This window comes from Lotus japonicus, chromosome 1 (assembly GCF_012489685.1).
Source record: "Lotus japonicus ecotype B-129 chromosome 1, LjGifu_v1.2".
Lineage (NCBI taxonomy): Eukaryota > Viridiplantae > Streptophyta > Magnoliopsida > Fabales > Fabaceae > Lotus > Lotus japonicus.
Genome location: NC_080041.1, coordinates 1,065,993 through 1,083,358, shown reverse-complemented (window position 1 = coordinate 1,083,358; position 17,366 = coordinate 1,065,993). Strand labels below are relative to the sequence as shown.

At 40.1% G+C, this 17,366-nt stretch overlaps 1 protein-coding gene across 1 annotated transcript; it reads left to right on the top strand.

Moving 5' to 3' along the window:
* Window positions 1–15,405: 15,405 nt before the first annotated feature.
* On the top strand, window positions 15,406–17,251 carry LOC130732902 (uncharacterized). The gene has a single exon (XM_057584906.1). The coding sequence runs from the start codon at window positions 15,566–15,568 to the stop codon at window positions 17,111–17,113; it is 1,548 nt and encodes a 515-aa protein (XP_057440889.1). The 5' UTR covers window positions 15,406–15,565; the 3' UTR covers window positions 17,114–17,251.
* Window positions 17,252–17,366: the final 115 nt, after the last annotated feature.

Sequence of the window (17,366 nt, the reverse complement as noted above, 5' to 3'; positions counted from 1 at the left end):
GATTATACCAAATCTATAGCTCTTAGAAACTTTCATGTTAGCTTAAGTTGCATACTTGAATTTATAGTCTTTATATTATTAAGTACTAAAATCCGATTTAAAATTATTAGGTTATAAAGTGTAGAGAGAAAAAGCTAATGTGAGAAAACCAATGGTTAAGTACAAATGATTTTCCTCGCTGCGCGGGTCCATGTCTAGTAAGGACTGAATTAGAATACAAAATGAGATTTAAACACATTTTAGATGCACTATGATACGTATCGCTGACACAAGAATTTATATCATATTGATATTTGTTTGGTAAGATATTGATAATCATGCTTTGGAAATAATTCAGTTTCGCTCTTGCTTGTGGCTGAAGGCAAGAACCACATAGTTTCATTATTACGAGTGGATTTCCAATCCCTTCTGAAAGATTTTGCTATTTGCTGGCCGAATTTACTAGATGCAGCAAATCTTGTTTTGCTTCTAGTCTCGTTGGGTCACTAGTCTTTCTGATGTGTATTTGTTTGTTATATGGTCTTTAGTAATTGAGTTGTGGATAGGGAGCTAACAATCCTGTCTCCCTCATATTTTTTGTATGTCTACCTTTCTTGATTCTCCAACAGCTATGCAAAGCTTTGTTTGGAGCTCTAATTTGATGGTTTGTAATGTGTTGCAACACCCACTTATACTCCCTATTAATTCAACATAATTACTTATATAAAAAAAAATTCATGTAAGGTCCATTAAGTGGTTCAATAATAAGTAAACATAACATTCATTATATCCACAGAATCCAGTTTTGTACTACCAGAAAAACCATAACATTCATTAAAGTAATAAAGGACATGAAGTCGGAAACTAAAACAGCAAAACAAAAACTAGTACGGATCCCTACGACTCAAACTGTTCAAAAATATGCTAAAAAATAACTGAGATACCGCTAACCAACAAAGCGAAGAAGAAATCGCCAACACCCAGAAGCTGGATCATAGTGGGCATAGCGTAGAACCCTAAAAGCAGGCCAATGGTAACAAGAATGGGGCTGAGCAAGGCTGCTTTCCCGCCTTTAAGACCTAGGTTAATCCCAAAGAGAGAAGCAGGGCCGACCATAAACTTAGCCCAGTGAAAACAAAAGTCAACATCTTTCTTCAACACTAGCGAAGAACCCGTCACAACAAGCAACCCAATGGCAGTATGAACGAGTCTCTTGTACCAAGGCTCTTCACAACATCGTTAGTGGGCGGCTCGTCTACATTTTTGCTGCAAACCCAAAGCCAAATTGTATAGATAATTAGCATTGGGGTGCCAAAGCCCTTATACAACATAAAAAGAAACCAGCAAAAATGAAAAAGAATAGTTGCTAGAGGAGCAGCAGCAATACAGAAAAAAGAGAAAAACGAAGCAGGGGAGGGAGAACAAAGAAACAGAAAAGAGGCAGACAAATCCCTATCACAAAACACTAAAGCCTAGCAGAATCAGATCTACTTATCCAAAGGGATTGCTGCGAACCAGCACACATGAATAAATATTAGGGCCCGTTTGGTGCGACGTATAGTATAAGGCCTGATAGTATAAGACCTGATAGTATTAGGCCTGATAGTATAAGCCCTGATAACTTTCTTATACTATCCAGCGTTTGGCCATACTCTGTATAATTTACCATATCGTTTAAGTTAATGCAATTTTATGTTTAATGAAGTATTGAATAATGATATATAATAAAAATCAAATATGGATGTGATTATAACGGTGGTGGCGGTGGTGATGGAAGTGGTGGTAGGTTGGTGGTGGTGGTGGCAATGGTGGTAGGTTGGTGTTGGTGGCGGTGGTGGTGACAGTGGAGATAGGTTGGTTGTGGTGGTGGCAGCGATGGTGGTTGTGGTGGTGGCGATGATAGGGTGGTGGTGGTGGTGGTAAGGCGATGGCGGCTACGGTGGAGGGTGGAGGCAATGGTGGTGGTGGTGGTGATAGGGTGGTGGTTGTGGTGTCGGTGGTGACAATAGAGTGGTGACGATGACTATGGTGGTTGTGGTGTCGGTGGTGGCGGTGGTGGCAACACTGGTGGTCGCGGTGGTGGTGGCAGCGATGGTGGTTGTGGTGTTGGCGACGATAGGGTGGTGGTGGGGGTAAGGCGGTGGCGGCGACGATGGAGGGTGGAGGCAATGGTGGTGGTGGTGGCAATAGGGTGGTGGTTGTGGTGGAGGTGGTGGCAATAGAGTGGTGGTGGCGATTATGGTGGTGGTGGCGATAGGGTTGTGGTGGCGGCGATTATGGTGGTGGTGGCGGTAGGGCGGCGGTGGTGGTGGTGGCGGCAACACCTGTGGTGACGGTAAGGCGGTGGTGGCGGCGACGACGGTGATCGGGTGGTGGCGGCAACACCAGTGGCGGTGGTGGTGCCAATGGTGATGTAAGTTGGCAGCAATGGAGGGTGGTGGTGATGGTGACTTATACGTCACAACCTTATCATGCCTTATCCATCATTCACATGATGGATTAAATAATACGTCATTTTAACGTATAAGGGGACTTTGATGGATAAGCTTATACAATACAATGTCATCACCAAACAATGGATAAACTCATAATGTATTGTATAAGCTTATACTATCATGCCTAATACGGCGTGCCAAACGAGCCCTTAGTAAATAGAAAGAGATAGAGACCACGCAATCACCTAAATGGATTTCTCTCAAATTTTAGATTGAAATGGTGGAGTAAAGACTGAAGAGAACCTACCTTTGTTTTTTTTTGTCGAAGGTTCACTAGTTTATAAAGGTAAACAACATGCTAGGTAACATCTCTCGATTTACTCTTAAAGATACACAAGTTGCATAAAGAGACGGGCTCTAGCCCAAAAATCCAGTTTCGTATTACCAAAAAGACTAAAACATTAATTATATCCACAGAGTCTAGTTTTGTACTACTAAAAAAAATTCATAACATTCACTATATCCACAGAATCCAATTTTGTACTACCAAAAAAAAAAACCATAGCATTCATTAAAGTAATAAAGGACATGAAGTCGGAAACCAAAACAGAAAAACAAAAACTAGTACGGATCCCTACGAATCAAACTACTAAAAAATAACCGAGAGACCGCTAACCAACAAAGCGAAGAAGAAATCGCCAATACCCAGAAGCTGGATCATAGTGAGCATAGCGTAGAACCCTAAAAGCAGGTCAATGGTAACAAGAATGGGGCTGAGCAAGGTGGCTTTCCCGCCTTTAAGACCTAGGCTAATCCCAAAGAGAGAAGCAGAGTCGACCATAAACTTAGCCCAGTGAAAACAGAAGTCAACATCTCTCTTCAACACTAGCGAACACCCGTCACAGCAAGCAACCCAATGGCAGTATGAACGAGTCTCTTGTACCAAGGATTCTTCACAACATCGTTAGTGGGCGACACCGTCGACATTTTTTTTGCAAATATAAAGCCAAATTGTATAGATGATTAGCATTGGGGTGCCAAAACTCTTATACAACAGAAAAGGAAACCAGCAAAAACGAAAAAGAATAGCTGCTAGAGGAGCAGCAGCAATACAGAAAAAAGAGAGGAAACAAAGCAGGGGAGGGGGAACGAAAAAACAGAAAAGAAAGGGGGAGACAAATCCCAACCACAAAACACTAAAGCCTAGCAGAATCAGATCTACCAAGTCAAAGGGATTGCTCCAAACCATAACACATGAATAAATATTACAGTAAATAGAAAGAGATAGAGACCGCGCAATCACCTAAATGGTTTTCTGTCAAATTTTAGATTGAAACGGTGGAGTGAAGAATGGAGAGAATCTACCTTTTTTTTTTTTTTTGTTGTCGAAGGTTCACTGGTTTATAAAGGATGGCCCAAGGCCCAAGAGCCATGGCTCAAACAACATGCTAGGGATACATCTCCCGGTTTACTCTTCAAGATACACAAGTTGCATAAAGAGACGAGCTCTAGCACAAGAATCTAGTTTCGTACTACCAAAAAAACTAAAACATTCATTATAGCCACAGAATCCAGTTTTGTACTACAAAAAAAAACTATAACATTCATTATATCCACATAATCCAGATTTGTACTACCAGAAAAACCATAACATTCATTAAAGTAATAAAGGACATGAAGTCGGAAACCAAAACAGCAAAACAAAAACTAGTACGGATCCCTACGACTCAAACTGCTAAAAAATAACCGAGATATCGCTAACCAACAAAGCGAAGAAGAAATCGCCAACACCCAAAAGTTGGATCATAGTGAGCATAGCGTAGAACCCTAAAAGCAGGCCAATGGTAACAAGAATGGGGCTGAGCAAAGTGACTTTCCCACCTTTAAGACCTAGGCTAATCCCGAAGAGAGAAGCAGAGCCGACCATAAACTTAGCCCAGTGAAAACAAAAGTCAACATCTTTCTTCAACACTAGCGAAGCACCCGTCACAGCAAGCAACCCAATGGCAATATGAACGAGTCTTCAATTTTTTATTTATAGTGTGTTGGACGTGGTTTGCCCTAATGGGCCGAAAAACAGGCCTACTACCTTTTACTCTAATAAAATCCACTTAACTTCCAATGCCAAAACAAGATTTTTTTTACTTGGACAAAGGTCAAAAGTTATCGGATTGTTCTTTAATTTTGTAACTTGAGTTACTAATCCCATATTAATTAATTCAAAATTTAATGCGTACAATTGTTTATATTTTTATTTTGGAAATGTAAAAGATAAAGAAAATTTGTGTTCAAACTTAAAATGTATTACTATTCTTAATTTTGGATTTTATTTTTCTAAAGGAAAGCTTTGTTACAATAATGCACCCAAAAGTTTACCATAAATATTATTGTCTAATATTTGGTATTGTTTACCACCAAATATTACTATTTAACTTCATACTACGTACTGTCTTAATAACTAGAATAATAGTCCGTTTCCACGCGACGCACGGTCGCGTGATTCTACGGTTTAACATAATTAATTCTATAATTTATTAAGAAGAACAAAACAAATTAATTTACATACCAATAATTTGTAATCTTTCCAATTATATACCGGAGTTGTCTAAATGACCCATGAAAATATTTAGGTATGGTCATGAGTGGACCAATCATATTTAAAATAAGTGGAATAAAATTTTTATATTTTAATTAATTTATAAATATTTTTTTTGGTTCATTGGGTTGGGGTTAAGTAACCCTCATGATAAAATCAACAAAATTTATTATCAACTTTACTAATACATAGGTGACATTAAACCAATTATTAAGTTTAATAGATATAAAACATATGTATTTTGCATTTTTCACTTTTTAAATACAACCATCGTGTATAATTCAATCAATAAATCAATAGCTTTCATTTGCACAGGTTCAACACGCCCCCATGACGACTAAACGCGCCCCCAAGATTTTCTGTTAATCCAAAAATACCTATCAATATTTGTTCCCAACGCACTTTCATGTGCGTTTACTATGCACTTACAAATGCGTATGGTTAACGCACTTTCATGTGCGTGTGTCACGCACATGAAAGTGCGTGTGATAGGTGGGGTGCCATTTTGTATCACAAAACATGTCATGTGATACAAACGCACATGTTAGTGCGTCAGCTACGCACATATAGGTGTGTTACATTTTAAACGCACTTATATGTGCGTGTACTACGCACATAGAAGTGCGTTTTGTCAGTCAAGAACTACACATTTTCTCTGACGATACACATCTTTAGGTGCGTAACCAACGCATATGGAAGTGCGTCAACTACGCACATGAAAGTGCGTTTTTTTCACCTGAGAGCATAAAAAAGTGCAGAAAATAAAAAGAACAGGGGAGAATGGATGATAACCAGGAAGAAAATTTCTCAAAAGGCCTTCCTGAACAGAATTTACTCAAAACGACTAATAATCATAACATAATTGATCATTACATTACAATACTTGATCCAACAGTACAATACAATACTTAATCCAACAGTACAATACATTAAGGTCTACACTAAACATCAATCAAGCCACGGACAGATCTACAATTTCATCGCTCTTCATCCAGTCTCTTTGATCATCACGTCGGAGTTGTAGATAGAGATTGATACGGTTAGTGTATGGCTTCACCCAAGATTTGCATTCTGGAGAACGATAACATTCCCACTGAGAATACGGCGGCGGCATGGGAAACTTATTCTTTAGTAGCAGTTGAAAAAGTGTTCCAAATTGTTAACAAACCGCATTAATACAACACTAAATTAGTTAAAATGTACGCAATGATTGTTGTTGACGTGCAGTAAACATACGACTTTGTGATTCATTTCGTGAGGTACTGCCCCAGTAAGAGGGAAATATGTACAACCTCCATGAACTGAAAAACTGATCAATATAACCTGAAATGTCGTAGCAACAATGTGACCCATATCCGGAAGGTCGAACCACTTTTCCCTTGTAGCAATCTCCTTGGGAGCAAGCGTCAGGGATCGTAGGTGTAACACCCCGATTTCGGTGGCGTCACTTTAGTAACCAAAATAAACTTAATGCGGAAAAACGTGAATATTTTTTTTTTTTATAATAACTAAGACAAGACTGAATTAAATAAAACCCAAATGCGAAAAGTAATAAAACTAATATACAATATATAAACAGCCCCCGCTGTAAGTAACAACCTCGTCACGAGTAACCTCCAGTGACGGAAAGAAAACTGTAACGCCCGTAGGCAATATGTACAAACCAAATAAAAAGGTGAAGTGTCCGCAACACCACCCCTCAAAACTGAGAATAAGTCAGCCCAGATGGCCTAAAACAAGACCTCCTAAGTCCAACCAACTCCCTGTGATTCCCGTAAAGAAACCACACAAAAAGCTATAGGTGGGAAACTACCCTGTTCCCAAAGGAACAAATGATGTTCAGAGCTAGGACTCTACTCCTACACTAATCCCATCTCGAGGAGCTCACACTAACACTCAATCCTACATGCTAGCATGATCGTCGTCCGAATTCGAAATCCAGAACGACCTAGTCTACATACACCATCCGTCCTCCTCTCGCAACCGCGATACGCTCCAGTTCCTGCATCTCAACCCTAGTTCCTCCCGAAGGATGAACCATCATGAATCAGCCCGCCAAAGACATCTGACAAAGGGCGTTTGTTCGCCAAAGCACACACAGAAGACGCGAGGGTCAACTCCAAAGAACTATGTAGATAATAAACCCAATAGGTACAAATAATAAATAGCCACTTAGGCTTATAACTAGAGATGTCATTCCTAGGGTTGCATGTTCCATATCGAACGTAAATGACAACAATAACAAATAGCATGTTCCAAATAGGATTGACAAATAACAATCACACTCGACAACTAAATTAGTATGTATGTTGCATGATATGCAATGCAGGTTAACCCAGTCAACCAATATGCATTCCGGAACGGATGGACATCATCGGATCAGCCCTAACACCAGCCACGGTGGGACCATTTCGGCCCGTGATGCCTCTTACTCCAACATCATCATGTAGTCAGATCAGCATAAAACCCGAAGGCCTGCCATTTCGGTCTGCTACTAAGAGTCACCTAGCAGCGCTCTTACGCGGAAATCCTGGTCTTATAACCAATTTTGGAATCCGCCGTGGTCCGGTATCTCGCCGTGTTTAAACCACTTAATGAGTGCATGCAATGCAGTGATTAGCCAAACAACGTCTCCGACCTCACTCGACACGTCGCCACGTGTTCTAGCTAAATTAATGTCTCTAAAAGCTTACCCTAAGGTAAAGTCGATTCTGCGACAAAATACAATAATCATAAAATGAGTGCAACCACTCACGATGACTCTTCGGGTCATCAATGCTCTCACGAAGTCTCACGCTTCAGTGAAGTTTCATGCTCTCACAAGGTCTCACGCCTCAGTGGAGTTCCATGCTTTCCACAAGGTCTCACGCCTCAGTGGAGTATCCCGCATTCACAAGGTCTCACGCCTCAGTGAAGCTTCATGTTGTTCACGAGGTCTCACGCCTCAGTGAAGATCCATGCTTTCCACAAGGTCTCACGCCTCAGTGGAGTATCACGCATTCACAAGGTCTCACGCCTCAGTGAAGCTTCTCGGCTCATCCCTTGGATGGCTAACAAACTGCTCAACGAGCGAAGGAGTACCAACATACTCAGAACTTACCAAACTCCTCAACACTTGGATCCGACGACACTTCTCGTTTTCCAAAACTAAGGTTTGCATCCGAAGCTTCCTTTCGAGTTTATTATCTTTATTTAAAGATTTAGAGGTTGTTTAATGTCTTATGAGTTTTCTTTTCAAAATAATATCCTTTTTAGTCTTATCGAAATTCCTATAAGTTCTCGGGATCTCCTAATCCCCAAATGACTCCAGAGAATGTCTCGATCCATACACATCATAACAAGGCCCGAATCTCATTCGTCCTATCAAACTTTCTCAAAACTCTCAAATAAAAATCGGCATGACCTGCCCGCTATTCTCACGATTCAGAATTTCATATTATAGTGCAAAAGCAGAATTAACTTATCATAATCAATCAACATGTCATAGGTCAATGTCTTAAGCAATAACCACATAGCACTTAGCATATAAGGCATGCACCACACATCCTAAATTACCCAATTAGCACTTAGCATGTAATTCACTCATCAAAAACATTCAGTAGATGCATCATCTACATTGTCAGCCGAAGCCTCAGAAAACATTTTCCAATCACACACAATCCAGTGCATAAACAGTAAACAATGTCGAAAACATCGACCCTAAGCATTAACTAGAGATTCAGTGAGAAGCCCTCACCTGTAGATTCTCCAGGACGATCTCCTAACACTTGTTCACAATCAAAGGCTTGCTCCTCTGGGAATTCCTCAAAATCACCTTTAGAGCAAAACCACAGAAATACTATCAGAATCTATCGAAAACTAAGCTATCGATACTTACTAAGGTTACTCGAAGTAATCTATACTCTAAGGTACGATAATCTAGCGCGAAAAGATAAGTTTTCGGAAAAGGAAATTTCCTCCTCCCCCTTTAATAGGTTCGGCCACTTTAGGTAATTAGGAGACTCGATTTTTCTTCGATCAAACTTGGTTCCTATGCTTTCATTAGCCGTAACCAAGGGTATTCTGAACTCGGAAAAATTATCGGATCAAAAACTGTCGCAGGGGTATTTTGGTCATGATTTTTAACTTAGAAATTTCAAAACTGAAATCCCAAAAACCAAATTTTGCAGGGACGTCACCAACGGCGTTTATGACAACTAATCCTACTAGCACTAAGCTAAGGCGATAGTTTTCAGCCTAAAGGTTGAAGCTTTACACCAAAAACTCCAAAAATGGGTATTTTAGGTTCAAATTGATTCCGGCGGAATTCCGGCGACATAACGGAAAATCTAACCCGGCAGAAGTGATCTTGGGCGCATAAGGAAGAGGTTTAGAATCAGAAATGAAAGATTCAGGATAGTTTTGCAAAAACCCATAAACTATCCACTCAGAAAACTCTACAGAAAAGCTATGGAAAAAGCGATCGGAGGTAAGGATTAGCGACTATACCTCGAAACCTTGAAGCAGCAACTAACGGATCAACGATCAAGCAAGTAATGAAGAAAATTCTTCTTCCTTCTTCCTTGGATGAACTCGCGGCCTTGAGGAGAGAAAATGGAGGAGTTTTGTGTTTTTTTCTCACTTATTTGCTATATATAGAAGATGGAAATTCGCGGGAAAATGAAAGTTTCGCGAATCTGATTTTTCCGGCGTCATTCTCCGTGAATTCTAAGATAGGTTTTGGCGAAAGAATTCCAAAACTAAAATGAGGTCTCCTTATATTTTTGGCAACTAAAGCATAGTCGGTGTAAAACTATTTTACCCGATAAGTTGCTTTTTGCATCGAATGTCGGAATGGAAAACTTCCTTAGGAAGAAAGATTGAAATCATCAAGAGAAATGGGTGTACGCGTGTGGAATATTCATTTGAAGCTCTGAATAGAAAAAGTCTTCATTGTCGAGAAATTCTAGGGTTTTGAAATACCAGGGATTCGGTTTCGGCAAACTTCCGATGATTGGAATCGAACGTTCGTAGATCCTAGAGTTTCGCCTCGAAACGATTGTGATATATGGAAAAAGAGAAGTTCTAACATTTCTCTGAAGATTTTTGGAATTAACTTCCGTCGTGCCTAAAAGTGAAAATTAGCTATATACTAGGGTTTCTGACCTAGGTTTAAGCGTAAAACGATCGTGCTATAACTTTTATCGACTTCGATAAAATCCTTTGACTTTTCCTGAACTTTCTCCTTCATAAATCTATTTCATTTGACAAACTCTTGTTCAGGTTTCCTTTCACAATACATCAACCCTAATCGTGAATAAGATTTTATTCACTAAGCATAAGCTTAAAAACTTGGGTCTTACAGTAGGATGCTGTCATAAGTCAACTTTGAGTTGTAGAGCTTGGTATACAAATGACTGCGACTGGTTAGCTCATGTATCATCGCTTCACGCAGCTTAGGCCAACTATCTTGCCCTTCTCCCAACAATGCAGCAATGCTCCTATATCCGCAATTCCCATCGTCATCAACATCGATAATATTGTGCACATAACCTGTCAAGAATGTGGCCATCCGAGGAAGATACTCGGGGTTTGACATAAATCTAGGCACTTCCGCAATAGGCTAAGAGGCAAGAGAAGGAATTGCATTGCCCTTCTTCTTCTTTGGTGCGGATCCTAATGTACTAGGAGTGGAAATCTTCCTTTTTCCCCGCCATGCTTGGGTGCCCGTGCCCGTGCCCTTGGGCCTGCCCCTGCAAGTGACTCTGCAAGTGCATCAACAGTCTCCCAATGACACGGAATGTGTTTGGTCGAGCCTATGGGTTCTTTTGTAGGCCGCCCCCTTGTTGGAAGTTTATTAGGAGGGGGCACAATGAGGTTTGATCTGGGTAGGCAATCTCTCGGGTAGGCAATCTCTCGCAGCCTTTCTTTGATGGCTTGCCTTCTTGGTACACTACCTTCTTCAAACATCTTTGATATGACCTCAATTTCAGTAACAATGCTCAACCCCAATCCCGATGCCACTTCATCCGGTGCAATTGTTGTTGTAAGCTTCCTCCAGTGCACATCCACTGACAAAAGGGGTATGGACTCGCACGGCCGTGTGTTTTCCTAAGATAACACTTGCAATCACCAACCCGATATACGCGCGCTTTCTCCTTTGCAATCAAATCAAGAGCTTTCCTTGACACGATGCCCCACAAATTGTCATATAACTTGTCTTTAAATCTATGCTCCTTCATGAAGATGCTATTCTGAAAATTGTCGTTGATTTTTGTGTACTGCAGAAGAGTGCACCTGTGCATGACATTCCATGCTGCGCACAAATCACCTTTGCTATCTCGTAGACATCTTTTCAGAGTCGAATGTGCACCTTCCACCCTATTTACAGTCAAACAGATCATATTTGTGAGTACATGACAAGTATCAAAGTTAATGCAAAAAGAAATATAACTAATAATTGATAGCAAAGTACCTGTTAGTTGTTGTGTTTCCTAAGTGCATGTGCTCGTTAATGTAAAACTTAATGAATTTCTCTTTATCCGGCATCCACTGAGTTCAAATGTACTCCATAAACACTGAATTCTTCCCGACTAGTTCACTAAGAAAATTCATATTTGCATCAAACTCAGCCGCGGAATCAAAATACATCACCAAACTCCATGCATCCCCAACTTCTTCCCAAAGTTCTTTTGGTTGGACATTTTTCTTACAGTTTGCCATGACATTCTTTGAAATGTGGAATTGGCAAAGCAAATGAGCGGACGTGGGGAAGTTGTTCGTAAGTGCCTTTATCAAAGCTTGGTCCCTATCAGTTACGATGATCTTGGGTCCATCATCGGCTTTAAGTAGCAACCCCTTCAATTTTTCCAACGCCCATGTTACCTCTGGTTCATTCTCATTGCTTAAATATGCAAATCCTATAGTGAAGGTTTCACCGGTTGATGTCATGCCCACCATCTCAAGCAAAGATATCCTATACTTGTTGGTTTTGTAGGTGCTATCTATCAACACAACAGTAGGAAATTGATTAAACAACTGGATTGAAACCATATACGCCCAAAATAAGGATCTAACCACGTTCGAATCTTCTTCCTTGCTGGACCAGTATGTGTACTTGTCATCCTCCATCATCCTCATCAAGTGTTGGCATTTTGATAAAGGGCCTTTTTTTTATGTGAGACATGCGCTCATTGTAAACCTGTCTGATGGTGGTGAGGTTATCTGGGTTGGCATTCTTCAGTGCAAGCAACATGTTCCCTGGCTTAACCTTGTCGTCAACCATTTTTCCAACAATCTCCTTCTCTTCATTAGAAAGGCGACCAACATAAGGATGGCCAACCAAGGTTTCTGCTATCTCATGATTGTGTTTTCCATTAATCACTCTAATCCCCCAACCTGCCTTGGTGAGAGATGCTCGTAGCCGGAAAAGACACTCACTTTTCTTAGTGGCGGTGCCCTGACGCTTTAACGCATGCTTCGGAGGAACATATTTACCACTACGCTCACATCCCAGAATGACAAAGGCCCTCCTGTTAACACCACCGTTATCAGACTTCAGGGTAACGATGGCAAAGCCATAGTGCTTCCCAAGCCCATGCTAATAGTTCTTCCCGACTAACAAACACCTACAAGCACATATTTAAATGGTCAACACAGACACAATTATGATTATATATTTAACGTCAATGGAATAGTTAATGCCATACCTTATCTGTCATGAAAAATTGAGTGAAGTCCACTAAAAGAGGATCGGGAGGATCAACTTTCTCTGTCTTTATTACTTTGATAGATAATGCATTCTCTGTCGGCTTGTCAACTTTGTAAGACTTCACTGGGCTCATTGTAATACCTTATGCATACAAAAAAATCAAGGTAAAAACTCAAATGCAATCTGCACTGTTTCTGATACAAAACGCACCTGAAAGTGCGTTGTTAATGCACATACAAGTGCATAGTACACGCACTTCCAAGTGCGTGAAGACTACAAGTTATTTGTAGCACACGCACATCCATGTGCGTAGTACACGCACCTGTAAGTGTGTTTTGATGCAGGAACAGCGAACTCGCGACAGACTAACCTGCGTTGTCGGCGCTACGAACGACGGTGAGCTCGAACGACGGTCCTACGGGCGGCGACGGTGGCAACGACAGCTACTACGACGATCCCGGCGATGAAAGCTACTACGGATGAGGAGAGAGAGGCTAGAGAGGTAGAGAGGGGATTGTGGGTTAGAGAGAGGAAGGGAAGGGAGGTGTTTGGGATTTTGGGGGGGGGTATGAGGAATAGGGGTTGGGGATGGCATTGGAAAGTTTTGTTTTAGAGAGGGTATTTTTGACTTTTCACCAATTTTAGGGGGGTGGCTTTAGCTATCGGGGGTGCGTTTAACAATAACCAAACACTAAATATCATTACCTTTTCCTTTTATTTTTATTTGTTTCCATGATTTGTTTCTGTTTTATGAATGTTTTCTCCTAAATTCTACTGGTTCCTTTTTCTTTGTTTATTTGATTTAAGAAAATACATGGGCAAGAAAAAAAAATGCACCTCAGGCTTCCTCCATTTGTCTAATACAAGTGTCTCGAATTAATCTTTGCTTCACTGGCTTGATGGTCATCCACTAATCAGCTTTTGTGTCAAATGGCTTTCATTTGAGAGATGGCATCGTTGTTCTGACAGAGTTATTGTAGTCCTCAAATAGACTTTGGTTCAATACTTTGCTATCATCTTGCTACTCAGAATTTTGTTCAAATTCTGGTGCTAGATTAGATATATACTCTCTCCGTCCCTAATAATAAGCTGAAGTTGAGACTTATGTTTTGTCACTAAATATAAGCTAAAGTTGTAAAATGTAATATTTCTTTCCATATTTATCCTTGCATTTATTGGTAGTGGAGCACTATTAGTAGTATAATGATTAAAAAATGTTATCTTAAATAGGGGTAGACATGGAAAGTTGTACTTTTTTTTTAAAACCAATGTATCAACTAAGGTTTTTTTTAATAAGTGTGATTTTTACAACGTTAGCTTATAATTAGGGACGGAGGGAGTATATTTTTTTTTTCAAATGTTTCTCTTTGTCGCATACCTGAATTTACCAAACTAACAGCTATATAAGAATAATTTTTAACTACTATATAGTTGTCTATGTCTTTGATCCCAAACACTCACCTCTTAGTTCCATCTCTACGAATGCCACCACAGCAAGCAAGCTTTTGAGAATCATCAACGTTACATTTCAACTAGCCAACTAGAGGAAACTCTCATGACATCCCAATAGAACTTAAGACTTGCATCCGTGCAAGGCTATGATAGGTTGACATGTAATAAACTCTCATCAAATAATCCAATTTTAAATTATTATAATTTTAACTCATAAAGTTTAATGGTAAATTCAATCTTATGTTCCAAATATTTCATAATTTTTAAATAGTTTTAAGAATACAAAATGATATTAATTAAATTGAGAGTTGACATTATTGTTTTTTTTGTTTTTGAAAAGGACATTATTGTTATACAACAACAATTTAGGTGTTGAAGCTCATTGGAGGAATAAAAAAGACAAATTACATAACTAATTAAGACACATATAGTCAACCACCTATAGTTTTGGTGTACCATGGAATAAGAGATTGCCTTATTATATTTAAAAATATTTGCATCCTTAATTTTATAAAAGAATCTTCTCTAATTTTTTTTGAAACTTCTCTAATTATTATTTTACATGCATTATTACAATGTAATTATATTCTTGATCTTCAAAAAATGTAATATATTCCAATAATGATGTGGATTAATTTTGGGCGAGGAGGAAATAATTAGAGTGCGAGACATGTTACACAAGTGACATGTTACAGTGCGACTGACAAGTGATTTTTGAGGCTGCTGATCATTTGGCCCAACAAGCGGCAAGGGAGGGTGTGCCTCTGCGTGTTTGGAGCCAAACGCCTTCTGATTTGATCCCGCACCTGCTGCAGGATTCTTTAGTTTAGTCGTTTGCTTTTAATTTCTTATGTAATAAAAAAAATAGAAGATAGTTACGCAGCCAATTTTATCTTTTTGAAAGAAAAAAAATATTTATAAACCCAAAAATTATTTTAAAAACACCAAATCATCCAGGAACATATGGTTGGGGAGCGGAAAGTCCAGAGATCAATTCAATTCTTAGAGCCCGTTTGGTTTTCAGTTGGGTGAATGTGAAGCACATTCACCTAACTCAACAAGTGCATTCCGTTGGTTGAATGTGTATTGAAAATCTTTATCTCGAATTCCAATACTTTAAACGGACTTCCTAACTGAAAACCAAACATGTACTTAGTGGGTGCAATTTATGTTTCTGATATATAAAAAAAAACCAAATAAACTAAAAAGATATTGAATATTCATTTTATAAACCCCACAAAAAGAATCATAAAACAGAGAGAAAACGTGGGTTTCTTCTATCTTCGTGGATCTTTCGAATTCCAATCTCCCATCCTCTGAAAATCTCGGAGCAATCAAACCCTAATCCTCAACACCACCCTATCAATTCAATTCAATCCAATCCAATCCATCGTTCTTCACTCCTTGACAAGCATGCTTCAATCACCAGGCCATTCTCCACTCCACCTCTCTTCTCCATCTCCTTCCGTTTCCCAATTTTCTTCCCAAAACCCTAACAACAATGATTCTTCCTCGTCCTCTTCTGGTGCTGCGATTGGGAATCACCACAACCACAACCACCCTGCGGTTCTTGACGAAGACACCTACGTCGAAGCGTTGGAGAAGATCATCGAGCGCGATTACTTCCCTGACATCTCCAAGCTCCGTGATCGACTCGATTGGCTTGAAGCCATCAAAACCGGCGATCCCGTTCAAATTCGCGATGCCCAGTTGAAGATTATGGAGCGCCGTGGTGGAAAGAAGGTAACTTCAACCTCCAACCCTCTTGATTCTTCTAGAATTTCAGCCACACCAGGTTCCACTTTCGTCAGAAATTTCACACCTTTAGATGAATTTGACGGTAAAACCCCTATAACACCGGGGTTTTCTGGTGCCGAGGGTGGTGGAAGTGATGGTGGTGCTGGTGGGGGTGTGAACACTAAACTTGGGCTTGATCAGTTTTTGAGGAGGTATACTAGTGAGGATAATCATAGCTTTTCGAAGATTTTGGAGAAAGTGAATAGGAAGAGGAAAGAGAGGTTTGGGTTTTTGAATAATGGTGAGGAGGATGTGAAGGCTATTGAGGATGAAAAGAGGGATAGGATAACTGATGGTTATGGAACCTCTTATCAGCCTCCGGCTTCGTTGGAAGGTTGGAAGTACACACCGAAGAATTTGTTGATGTATCACCCTGCTGATAATGGTGAGGTGCCCTTGACTGAGGAGGAAAGGGCGGTGAGAATCAAAGGTGCCACGAAGGAGATTAGTCTTCTGAATACGAGGTTTCATGGTAAAATGATGGATTCTAGGCCGAAAGATGATGGGACCGTTGAGGTGCTTTATACCCCTGTTGCAGGTGCTACTCCGATGCCGATGCATCTTAGAGAAGGGGATAGATTGAAGAAGTATGATCTGGATGATTTGAGGAAGACTCCGAATCCGTTTTATTTAGAATCTGAGAAAAAAGCTGAGAATGGTTATAGCTATGTGAAGACACCATCTCCCGCACCAGGTGTTGATGATTCCCCGTTTATTACTTGGGGAGAGATAGAAGGGACGCCAATGAGGTTGGATATGGAAGATACGCCAATTGATATTGGTGGGAGTGCTGATGGACCTCATTACAATGTTCCTTCTGCTCCAGCGAGGGATGCGAAAGCACACTCACTTTCTAGGGAGGCTGCACGGAAGCTGAGGGCGAGGACAAAGATGTTTCATAAGCCCCCATTGGCATCGCCAGTTAGAGGTGGAAGTGCTAGTCCGAACATGCGCACGCTTTCTCCTGCTGCTCAGAAGTTTATGAGGAATGCAATTGCCAAGTCCTCATCTTCTGTTGATGAGTCACTCCGGGCTAGTTACCGTGGTTCGTCTCCTGCTTTGTCTACTCCTAGGAATGTTAGAAGTGTGTCTAGGTTTGCTAAAGATGGGAGCATGGCTTCCAGGTCTCCATCTGTTAGAGAGGGCTCCAACCCCCCTTGGTGATGTAACATATTTTGAAATTAGTGACAATGTTGTAAGCTTTTTTTTACCTTGGATAATATGTTGAAATCTCAACAACCATATGAATTTCGATGGAAAGAACAATCTAAGAGTTATAAACATTGCATTCTGAATTTGTAACCTACTAGCATCAGCCTAGATTGTTAATACTTTTAGTTTTAGTTACTTGTTGTCAATATGCGAAATCTTGTTGATAAAAGCCTTCGAGTTACAAGGGGTTGTTATATACTGGATT

Excerpts from the sequence above, each read along its gene's own strand:
- LOC130732902 (XM_057584906.1), top strand. The coding sequence starts at position 15,566 with ATGCTTCAATCACCAGGCCATTCTCCACTCCACCTCTCTTCTCCATCT.